This window comes from Camelus dromedarius, chromosome 36 (assembly GCF_036321535.1).
Source record: "Camelus dromedarius isolate mCamDro1 chromosome 36, mCamDro1.pat, whole genome shotgun sequence".
Lineage (NCBI taxonomy): Eukaryota > Metazoa > Chordata > Mammalia > Artiodactyla > Camelidae > Camelus > Camelus dromedarius.
In genome coordinates, this window is record NC_087471.1 from 7,256,053 (window position 1) to 7,268,127 (window position 12,075).

Below are 12,075 nucleotides of genomic sequence, written 5' to 3' on the forward strand. Positions count from 1 at the left end.
TAAAGCAAGCTGAGGTGGTCCGGGTTCGGCGTGCTGTGATGGGAGTAAATTCCAGCAGCTGTGGGAGAGACAGCCAACCCAGAGTTACGGTTTCAAGGAAGAGACCTCTAAGTGTTGACTGTAGAATCAGAATTAGCAGTTGGAGGAGGGTGTGGTGTGTGAGTGAGAGGGGGACGGTGTGGGGGAGGAGGAGTCACACGTTGAGAAGGTCTCGAGCGCTTGGGAGAAATGGACAGAGCTTTGTGTGGAAGGGGTGTAGACTTTGGAGGTGGTGATGGTGCACAGAGCAGTGGGAGTGCAGGTGCGAGACAGGATAGGAGGGGACTTACAGTGTGATCTACTGTATCTGGAAGACAGGGGAAATCACTGGAGGGTTTTAAGCAAAGAAGGGACCTGGGCAGAATTTTAGAATGCATAGGTGACTTGGTACACTGATGAGTTAGGACCAGCCATCTATCCTCCCAGTGCTTGTCTACTTCAAAAGACGCAACAGATGAGGAAGTGGGAATGGATCAGGGCAAAGCCATCCCTACTATTGATACAGGAGAAAAATGGGGCACGAGGGGATGGCCACGTTCCAGGTCCCAGGCAAGTCCCTGGGACGCGCCCCTTCAAGTGAGGGTCCTTGGCTTCGCGCAGGAAAGAATTCAAAAGCCAGCCATGTTTGGGTCAAAGTAGGTGTATTCAGAGAGATGCACGCTCCATAGGCTGAGTGCAGGCCATCTCGAAAGGCAAGAGAAAGGCCACAAGGTGAGCGATTGTTAGTTTTTATGGGCTCAGTAACTTCATATGCTGACAAGTGGGAGGATTATTCCAACTACTTTGTGGAAGGGGCTGGGATGCCCAGGAATTGGGCCATCACCCACTTTTTGACCTTTTACGATCAGCCTCGAAACTGTCATGGCACCTGTGGGAGGGCCATTTAGCAGCTGTTGTTTTTCAATGAGTGTGTATCCGAGCTCATGGTCAGCTGGGAGTTGAACCTTCCACCGTCTTGGTCCTAACTGCTGTGTCTTTCTTTAGATGGCTGTTCCCTACCCTCTTCCCTCCTGTCTCAGTGTTATAAAAAGGTCCACTCAGAGTGCACAGCACATTGTATGGCAAAAATAATTGGTTAAATAGCACTTTATAAAGAATCAAGTCAAAAGATGTTCCCATCTTTCATCACAGCTTTTTTTTTTTTTTTTTTTTGGTCCTTTCTTCTGCCTCACTTTCCCATCTTAGAACAACAAGGTCACACTCTTCCGCCAGCTGCAGCAAATGACGTACAACCTGATCGAGTGGCGGTCGCAGATCCTGTCTGGAACACTCCCCAAGGACGAACTGGCCGAGCTCAAGAAGAAGGTCACAGCCAAAATCGATCACGGGAACAGGTAAGCCAGGGATAACTTTATCCCAGGAACTTAGAAGGAGCTGAGCACAGTCATGCTAACTAAGGACACAGCTCCCCACGAGCTCTTGATCTTAGACTCGCCAAAGAATAGTGCTGACTGCTCTCTTTCTGCCTTGGAAAACACTGAATTTTGTTGAAGAAAATTTGGCAGCAGCGGCCATGGACCAGACCCTGTGCTGGATCTCTGGTCTCGAGGACCTGACTGATGAGTAGCGAAACTGGGGCTGGGATGGAAGCAAACGCACTGCCAAACAGACTCAAAGTGTCTGAGCACTTGAAGCTGACATTTTCGGGGACCTGGGACTGTCTCTATTCTTCTAACAATGGATTTTACATCAGAATCAGACTCACTCTCTCTCTGTCTTCCCCTAACTGGGACCACTGTTTCCACTGTGTAAAAACCAGATTTACCTGGAGTAGTAAACATGCTTTTAGCCTGTTAAGTCTCCAGTAACCTCTAAAGAGTTAACCACTTCATTAATCTTCCCACTGGCTCAGGCAAGTATATTATTCCGCTTTTTGGAAAATAAGAAATTCAGTCAGTTCATCAGCATTGATGGTGACCTGGGATTCATCCCTCTCGATCAGCTCTTTTTAAAATCCCGGGTTGGTTTCTCAGTTTTTGTGGATGATTTGTTTGACCTTAAGTTTCATTTTCTAAATTTCTTCAACATGTGCATGTGTGATTTTTTTTTTTTCCTCCCTCTTTGCCCTGTTTCTGCAACTTCAGGACCCTGGGATGTACTTCAAAGACCTGTTAAATACCGCTCATTACCTCCTCCTTTAAGTGTTATGGACTCTGACAGCTGTATTCAGGAAGAGCTGGAGTAAAGAGTGTACATCAGCATTCAACCCTTGTTTTTGAAATCTTCCGCATACACTTCGCATATAGCCCTTGATTATAACTCTGTGAGGTAGCTGTTACTCCCATTTATGGTTAAAGAAACAGACCAAGTGAGGTTAAGTGAGTTGTTTCCATGTCGCATACATTGCTAAGTGGGGAAGTTTAATTTGAACCCAAGACTTTCAAGTCCGCGTCTAATGCTCCCTTCCTAGGGTTAGGAATTAATCTCTCTCTCCCTCCTTGCTTGGACATTCAGGACTCCAACCACAGGAGTTGCACTGCCAGTCATGTCGTGCTGGGGAGATGCTTAAAAAAACAGCTGAGTTGGGGTAAGGCTGCTCCCTCCTTGCACATAGGCAGCCTCTGGAGTTTTGGGTCTTGGCACAGTAAGGCATTGGCTTGGAGGCCCCCGGTCTCTGGCACAGGATGGTCACATCCCATAAACAGCAGAACGCGCTTGCCTTCCCATTTCAGCCCTTGGAAGCCGCTCAAGAAATGAAGCTGCTGCATCGGGACATCAGAGATGCGGCCTGAGCGGCCAGCGAGGCCCGTCTCTTCGCTCATCAGTGTGGGTGGCATGTGGGTCTGGCTGCCGTAGCAGGAGACTTACCGGAGTGAATCAATTGATGGAGATGCCGTAAACAGACAGGAGGGAAATCAGGCACTTGTGCTTTCTTCCCAAAGACTTGGCCCAGGTCACTGTTACCCCTGCGCTTTCTGGCCATTTGGACAGCCCCACTCCCAAACTGCTAGTGCCTGGAATGCACACTGGGCATTCAGATTGCAGTGTCCTGTTTCCACCACGGTCCGGACTTCTCAGAACTAAGCAAAACTCTTTCTACTTCTGTGCACACATCGGGCGTAAAAGCCTCGGTGGTTCAGCGCTCAGCGCTTCATGCAGCCAGGGGTTTCCTCGTGCCAGTTTCTGCCATGAGAACTAACATTCATTGAGAGTACAGTCTATGCTGGATATTGGATTATGTGCTTTATATGCATCCTCTCATTCAAGTCACGCAGCAGCCCTGAGGGGTAGGGAATATTTACAGCTAAGGAAACCGGGGCCTGGCAAAATGAAGTAGATTATCCGAAGTCACCTTGCTAGCAAGTATTCAAGCCAAGATGTGACTCTTGGTCCAGCTGACACCAGAGCCCAGGCTCTGAGATGGGTTTTGTGATACCAGCAACCAGGACTTACTTCTTGGATCTCCTTTAAGATGGTCTTGAATTAAGGGCTGTGCTTTTAAGAAAATCAAGGCAAACCCCCTCACCAGTATCTGCGCATTCGTCGTTCATAGTTCCCGTGCCAAACTACACATGCTTGGGGGGAAGAAGCGTCGGTCAGAGGATTTTGGTTGGAGGTAGTGCCAGTTTTGCCTTTTCTGTTGAGGTTCTGTGGACCAAATTACTTTGCACATCATTATATGAGTGTGGGTAACATTATCTTAAGTTTTTTAGCATCATTGTTGTGTAGAAAGGAGGCAGAAATTGAAAGGAGAAAAGTCAGGGGGCTCTTCTCATCTTGGCTTGTCCAGCACCCAACCTTTCACCTGAATCCTCTGGGTTCTTCTCTGCAGACTCTTCAGGAAAGGGTCTGCTTTCCTGGTGAGGAGACCCAGCTGACCACTCCTCTCCTTCTAGGATGCTGGGCTTGGATCTGGTCGTGCGGGACGACAACGGGAACATCTTGGACCCAGATGAGACCAGCACCGTCGCCCTCTTCAAGGCCCATGAAGTGGCCTCGAGAAGGATTGAGGAGAAGATCCAGGAAGAGAAGGTACGTTTCCTCGCACGTGCAGGCTCTGGCCGTGGAGGTTCCATTTTTGCATTTGTTTTTAATGAGGGAAAGGGAGTCGTTGACAACAGAGATGGAAATGTTGTTTAGAAAAACATCCCTCTCTTGGTTTTAGAAGCAAAATATGACAGAAAGAGTGAGGCAGCTTTGTATGTTCTGACCTGGAAAGATGGCAAAGGTTGCAAAGTTAAGGGGAAAAGAGCAAGATACAGAATGGTGTGTATAAAATAGTGTTATTTGTGTTTCTTAAAACGAATAGACGTACGTGTGCTTGCCTACATGCAGATCACTCTGGAGTGATGAACAAGAAATTGACAACGAATGGATGCCTCTGGGAAGAGAGCTGGGTGGGAGGAAAGACTTTGTACTGTGTAAATGTCTATATTTAGTACATAGATTACGATTCCCAAAATAATATTTATAAAATGAAGTGTTTGGAAGATTTTGAAAGTATCAATTGGCCAGTAAATAAAACTTAGAAAGGTACAGAAAAAGAAAAAAAAAATCACCGATGTGGCTGCCCAACCCAACTGATGATTTGGTTTATCTTTTTCCAGTCCTTCTGTTCCGATGAGTAAAGGTTTCTGTTATTTTCTTTAGTTGATAGGTTTTATTTCTTTAGCGCAGTTGTAATAATATTTAATTGTGTCTTTGACTCCAACGGCTAACCATGCCTGAGGGTGGACCTTTCCAGTGGAATCTCTTATTTGCACTGAGAATTGTGCCCGAACAGAGGATAATGGGCCATAACTTTTACGCTTTTGAGGCTTATCCCGAAGCCATTGTGAGACATGAGAACTTCTTGAAGACGCTAAAACCGTGAATTATCATAACGTCCAGATGCTTGCTCTGTAAACAGCACGTGTTGAGTTGCTGGGGCTCGCTCGGTCCCCCGTCTGCTTACATGCGTTTTGTTTTCAGTAAGCGCTTCTCCTCGTGGGTGGTGATAACGTTTGTCCTCCATGTGCAGGCCAGTGTCTTTGCCAGTTTGTTCCCGTTTGCTGAAACCAAGATGCTTTTCTCTCTCGTTTGCTGTGTTCAGTCAATTCTGCAGAATCTGGACTTGCGGGGTCAGTCCATCTTCAGTGCTGTCCACACCTACGGCCTCTATGTGAACTTCAAGAACTTTGTCTGCAACATCGGGGAAGACGCAGAGTTGTTCATGGCCCTCTATGACCCGGACCAGTCCACGTTCATCAGGTAGTGGGGACCCTCTGGGTGTCCCTCATGGAGGAGGTCGGGCCACAGCCAGGAGACCCGAGGGTGGTCCTTGGCGTGGTCTCAGTTCTGCCTGGTGAATTTCACTGAGCTTTTCGGGGTCGCCTTTTGACCCCATTAAGTCTGCACTGAGAGTAGTTTCCACCCCCGTTAGGCCCTCACTGAGAGTTTTTTTGTCCTCTTCACCAGTGAGAACTACCTGATTCGCTGGGGCAGCAACGGGATGCCCAAGGAAATAGAGAAACTCAATAACCTTCAAGCCGTCTTCACTGTGAGTCCTTGCTGCGTTTAACACTTCCCTTTGTTTATGGTGTTGGTGGGCGCATGTGGTAAACCATATGGAAAACTTAAAAAAAAAAAAAAAAAAGAAAGAAAACATGAAAACAATATTCATCATCATCCCTCCAGCAGGAGTAACTCGCTCATTTATGCAACAAAGATTTAGTGGCACCTGTTAGATGCCAGGCTCTGATCTAGGGGCTTGAGATACATCAGAAAAAAAAATGTCCCTCTAAAAAAAAAAAAAAAAAGAAGTCCCACTTCTCAAAGAGCTTTTCATCCTAATGGGGGAGACAGGAGTAAACAATAATCAAACAAACGAGCACATTCTGTGCAATGGGAGAAGTTACGAGTGCCCTGGGGGGCCTGGGAGGGAGTTTCCGGGCTGGGGAAGGGCTGCCGTCTGAAATAGGTGCGTCAGGGCGGACCTCGGGGAGGAGGGGCCTTTGTGCAAGAACTTCCAGTTGGCAAAGGGGTGAGCGGTGCAGACAAGGCGGGGAGCATTCCAGGGCGAGCGGACAGTCCCAGCAAAGACTGGGCTAGACTTCCCTGTTGCTTTATGTTCTAATGGGCTTTGTCCTCTCTTCCTCCACATCCCCAAGGCTGGAGGGGTGCTGCTGTATGTGGGTCAAGGGCAAGGAAGACTGTTGGGCTATAGATTGGAGACTGGTGACTCTTTCTTGTGGGCTCGGAACGTTTTGGGGGCTCTCTCACTTTTTTTTAATGACATCAGTGCTTGACATGCCCTGGAGCTGCTGTCACCTGCTCTGAGCAGCTTTGATGGGCAGGTGTCCCAGTTCCCATCAGGCCTGAAGGAGATACCGGCTTCCTTTTCTCCCTTTTCCCTTAAGCCACGCCCATATTGTATCTCCTTATTCTCCTCCCGCCCTCACAGCAAGGAAAGCAGGGTCTACGGTAAAGCAGCAAAGGAATTGATAGGAAGGAGCAGTGGCCCCAGCACTGGCTCATTCATTCATTTCTCCTTATTATTCTTCATTTCTTCTCTACACCTCCCACCCCTGGATAAGCATGGTCTGATTACTGTCCCTGCGCTGACCCACCCACATCTTCACCACCTAGTAAACATTGACAAGGAAGACCTAGACCTCTTTCCAAAACCTCTCCGCAACACGCAGAGTATCTCCTCACGTCTAAGATCTGCAGAGGTTTTTTCCCCTAAGCTCAGAAGGCATTTATCGGTCAATGTCTACACTGACAAAAACACATTTAAAAACGTGTTACTGACTCTGTGGTCCATCTTCTAACCAACACCGTTTTAGAAGAGCTGCAATCCATCCCCCTACCCGACTCCCCCTGTCAGTTAGGCCCTTCCTGTATGCAAATTCCATGTCCAACTTTTTCAATGAAATAAAAGGTGGCTAATTCCTTGGTCATTAAATGTTCTACAAAAACTTCGTTTTAAATGATTATCTGTTACTGAATATTATCAGTGTGCCACAGTTCATGTAACCTGTCACCTGGAGTCCTTTTTTTTTGTTAATGGTAGCCTCACAAAACCTAGAGTAGAAGTTCAAGGCCGATGTTACCATTGGTATATATTCCTGTCTTGGAGGCCTGAGTTAACTAGATTACAGAGGATGAATTTGGAGTGATTAACTTAAAAAGTTTAAGTCTTGGTTCAGTAAAGAGGCCCTTGGACAGCTGTTTCATGGAAAGAATTTGAGGTGCAATTCCATCATTTCTGCTGTTCATGCGAGTGAGACACGTGAGCTCATTTGTGGGTTTACTCACCCGTTTTTAAGGCTATAAACAAGCATAGAACACAAGCCACAAAAAGACAGACATTCATCAACAAGGTTCTCATGAATCAACACACACCCAGATGCTCTCAGTGGATACCTCTCATAAAATAGGTAAATAATTACAGAAAGCAGTGCATGTGAATTTCCGGGTTATAGTTGCCCCGCAGGATTATTTGGAAGATGAAATGAAACATCACCAGCACGTGTGGATACCAAGTAAACATCAGTGTCTTGCAAGTTTTAATTTCGTTTGACATTGAAAGGCGTTTGATGCTCAGATATGCCTTGGCAGGGTGGAAAGTAGCAACAACCCGATTTTTAAGTACCCTGCGTAAACTAGAGACTTGAGATTGAACACGATCTGATTTATAAATTTGAAGTAAGAGCCGAGGAATTTTTTTTTTTAATTCCTTTTTTGAATCCAGCCATTTTCCTCTGATGCCTTGATAATCTTGGGTGGGTCAAGGAAGAGAGGAGTTGTCCTGATATTTCAGCAGGAGGAAGTGTGCTCTGAAGGGTATTGTGTTATAGAGTGAAGAGAAAAAAGAAGTAAAAAGTGCAGGTGGCAGAGTGACGCAGTGTGACCGCCTCCCTGTGCTCTCTGCCCCGTTAGGACCTCAGCAGCACAGACCTCATCCGGCCTCGCATCAGCCTCGTGTGCCAGATCGTCCGGGTCGGCCACATGGAGCTCAAGGAAGGCAAAAAGCACACCTGTGGGCTCCGAAGACCCTTTGGGGTTGCAGGTATGGAAAGACCGCGAGATGGATGTAGAATGTAATACGGTGCAGCCGTGCGGTGGGTCCTCAAAACAGTGCGGTGGGTCCTCAAAAAATTAAACGTAGAACTTGCGATCCAGTAATTCCCCTTCTGTACCCCCAAAAGGATTAAGAGCAGGGTCTCAGAGATATTTGTACACCCATGTTCACAGCAGCATTGTTCACAGTAGCCACAAGGTCGAAGCAACCCAGCTGTCTGTTGATGGATGAGTGGATAATGAAATGGTATGTCCGCATAACGGGCTGTCATTCAGCCTTGAAAAGGGTGGAAATTCAGTCGTATGCTGCAACCGGAAGGAACCTTGAGGATATTATGTGAAGTGAAATAAGCCAGTCACAAAAAAGACAAATACTGTACAATGCCCCTTATAGGAGGGGTCTAGAGTGGTCACATGCACAGAGACAGAAAGTAGAGCAGTGGGGGCCCAGGGACCGGGGAGAGGGGCAGCGGGGAGTCAGTGTGTAACGGGTAGAGGTTCCCTTTGGGAAGATGCAAGCATCTGGAGGTGGGGGTGGTGATGGCTGCACAGCCACGTGACCGTTCCTAATGCCAGTGCACGGTACATTTAAAAATGTCAAAATGGTCAATTTTATGTTACGTATATTTTTCCACAATAACACAAAAATTAAAGAAAGAAGAGGGAGGGAGGGAGGCCCCGAGACAGCGCGAGCTGGGTTTGCTTGTCAACGTCAGTATCAGACACACAGCATTTACTGCCTGGAATGGCCAGCGAGTGTCTCGTGGGTCCTGGGTGCCCTGCTTTGTTTCTCCCTGGCTGCCCAGCACTGTGTCTTGCGCACAGCAGGCCCTCTCCGTAAAGCCTCCGTGGGACTGTTGGAATCTTCCCTGCCTGCCTGCGGCCGCGTAACTGATTTCAATCAAATAGAATTCTCCCTGGAAGGCGGTTTGCCTGTCTAGGAAATTTCCTCTTCAGAGGAACTGCTTTCAGGGAGGGTTCTTGTCTTGAATCAGACTCCCTAACCTGCCAAGAGGCCCTCTGTTCTCATCTGGAGTTTGTTAAATTGAGGACGTATATTTTTCGGTCTTACTCTGACAGTTGGTCACGAAGTGGTTTTGAAAGCCATCAGTGGAAGGTCATAATTCTGCTCCTTGAACGAGGGCCCAGACACTCCATGTTGTCAGGGCCGACCTGTGGGTCAGGTGGATGGTGAGGCTGACTTATTTCACTTAGCCTGAGACCCTCCAAGTCCATCCAAGTTGCTGCCAATGGCAAAATTTCATTCTTTTTATGGCTGAATAGTATTGCATTCTGTCAGTACTTCTTCTAATCTCCCAATGGGTTACCTGGGGGAGGGGATTACTGGCGTGTGTTTTATGGCCAGATGGTAATTTATTAATGAAGGGATGGCCTCTTGCCAGGAGCCCTGTAAGTTCAGCAACTGTAGAGTGAGTGGCCCTCTTATTCGTTCTCTGGGCAGCAGGCATGGTTAGGTTAAATGGTTTGGCCTTGTAATTGCTGTTGGGTTCATACCCTGGCTTTTTCACCTAAAACTTCTGATCTAGGGAACACTGCCTGCCTTTCCTGTGGTCAGTTTCCTCATCTCTTAAAGTAGGACTAATGATATTGGTATAAATGAGCTAGCACGCGCGGTAGGGTTAGACCCGTGCTTTCTCCATTTCTCTTCTTATGCACGAAGGAGCAGGTCCCTGTGTGATCCCCTGGTCTGCTCTGCTCGTGTCCTGCCTGCCCTTCGTTTATATGGACCCCAGGTGAGCAGATGTCAGAGGGACAGTGGACCACTTCAAGCCTTAAGTTCCTCTCCCAAATCTTTTATTCTGTTGACACTCCTGCCAAAGATATGTGTTCCCTTGCCTTTGCACGCAGGCTTACTACAGAGTGTCAGTGTCAAGTTACTCAAGAATTCAGTAACTTGGTTTAGCAGAATTTTTTAAAGGGGCGTGGTCTGCAGGGTTGATCTGCGAACCCTCAAGCTCCGGCCTGAGCTCCTGATGAATTGCTGTCCTGCTCGGCGGGGCGTGGGCACGCCGGGAGTCACTGGTGGTGAAGAAATGAAAGAAACGTCCCTGCTTGCTATCTTTCTCCCTGCAGCGTTCTGCGGTCGCTGATGCTGTAATTTTCCATAGTTACGCACTGGGGCCTGAAAGCAATTAGTATCTTTAATTAAGTTTCTCTTTTTCCTAGTGATGGATATTACTGATATCATACATGGCAAAGTGGATGATGAAGAAAAGCAACATTTTATTCCCTTTCAGCAGTAAGTAAACTCCTTGGGCACTTATCCTGGGTGACTTGAGACCTGGGTGAGGCCTTTGGGTGGCGTGTTAGCACAGAGCCAGGTTGTCTGAGAGAAGCCAACAGAAGATGTTGTTCAAAGTCCTTCCTACTGGACACCAATATAAGAGGGTGAACTGAACTTGAGTGATTCTACAGAAATGACCAAAGGAACATAAAGGGCAAATCTACCAAAGGATGCCAGAAATGCCAAAGTCTAGCTGGACTTTGTCGTAAGGAACAGGTGTCACGGAAGACAAGGATTCAGCAGGGCTTCTCAGACTGTAACCTGCATATGAACCCCCTGGGATCTTGCTGGAGCGCAAACACCATCCAGGAGGCCTGGAGTCTGCATCTAGCAAGTTTCCAGGGGATGCTGCTGCTGCAGGTCTGGGGACCACACTTTGAGTAACAGGGGTGTAGAGATGCGAGAGTGAAGGGTGGTCTCATCCTTGGGTTCCTACAAGTGGAAGAAAGCCAGCTCGGGAGTGAGTGGAAGGATTCCCCACAGAATTGTGCTGAGTTCCCCTTACTGAGCTTCAGGAGCGGGAGCCCTGGGTGGGCCACCGCGGGGCTGATGGAGAATGACTTTCACCCCCCATAACTCTGAAGGAGCATGCGTGTCAACGTCCTGGCTGGCTCCAGCAGCCGTGTGCCACTTACCTCGCACGAGTGATGGGGACAGTGCTGGATCTGACTCCCAACAGGGCGGTCTTGTCCGTCAGAGAAGATGATTGTCTTGGTCACCCCGCAGCCACCATAACAGATCAGTGTGACAAACTCAGCTTTCCCAAAACCAGCCCGAGGCTATTTGAATTAACACAGAGTTTTATTAACTAATAAGTAATATATGATTTTTTAAAAATTAATTTAAAATCAATGGGGAAAGATAAACTTTGTAAAAAAACATTGAGAAAATTAGCTAACCATTTAAGAAACATAAATTAAAGCCTCATCTCACAACTTATAACATTGTAAATTCCGGATGATAACACATGTAAATGTAAGAGCCAAACCTTCAGGAACTATGGGAAAATGAGAGTTTTACATGTTAGTTACATGCGGGAGGCCTTTCTGAGTCAGACGCCAAAGATTCAACTGAGAAAGAAACATTGGTAGGTTTAACCGCACAAAACTCTTAAACAACTTACACATAGAAAAAAATGTAGTAAAATCTTTGCAATGTGTATGAAAAAGGGTAAATGTTCTTAATAGATACAGAATTAATGGAAGCGTTCATAAGGACATAAAAAGGAAACATATGAAGAAATGGCCGATAAATTCATTCAGAATCAATGAAAGGCAAACTAAACAATGGGGTTTAGTTTTTGGGTTGGCCAAGTTTTTAAAATATATATGATATCCAGCATTTGGTGGGTGTAAAGAAACATTAATCATAAGCATACAAATTATTACAGTGCATGAAAGCCGTAAAATTTAGAAATTTCAAAGAATATACTCCGTAATTAACAGTGATTATTTGTGGGTGTAACTGGGAGATTTTGCCCCTCTTTTTGTTTAACTCTGTTTTCTATTTTTTTCTACAATAAATATTATATATAATTTTATTTAAAATATAGGAATCTTTATCTTTCAATTTAAAGTCCAGCACCTTTGGACCCATTCCTAAATATCGCAGTACAAATAGCTTATGCTAAATAGTTCTCCCCTTCATCCAGAAGCTGCTATTAAATTTTTAAAAAGTATATACTTATCCAGTATCCTACCACCTATATACCGACCCTCCAAGAATAT

General features: G+C 46.4%; 1 protein-coding gene across 1 annotated transcript in view; it reads left to right on the top strand.

The window, feature by feature from the left end:
- DOCK5 (dedicator of cytokinesis 5) overlaps positions 1 to 12,075 on the top strand; it is a 176,548-nt gene that overhangs the window by 78,474 nt on the left and 85,999 nt on the right. The window contains exons 6-11 of the mRNA XM_031442198.2: positions 1,225 to 1,373; positions 3,876 to 4,011; positions 5,072 to 5,229; positions 5,437 to 5,518; positions 7,903 to 8,032; positions 10,231 to 10,303. Coding sequence (XP_031298058.2) covers positions 1,225 to 1,373; positions 3,876 to 4,011; positions 5,072 to 5,229; positions 5,437 to 5,518; positions 7,903 to 8,032; positions 10,231 to 10,303 — 728 coding nt within the window. The remainder of the gene's footprint in view (positions 1 to 1,224; positions 1,374 to 3,875; positions 4,012 to 5,071; positions 5,230 to 5,436; positions 5,519 to 7,902; positions 8,033 to 10,230; positions 10,304 to 12,075) is intronic.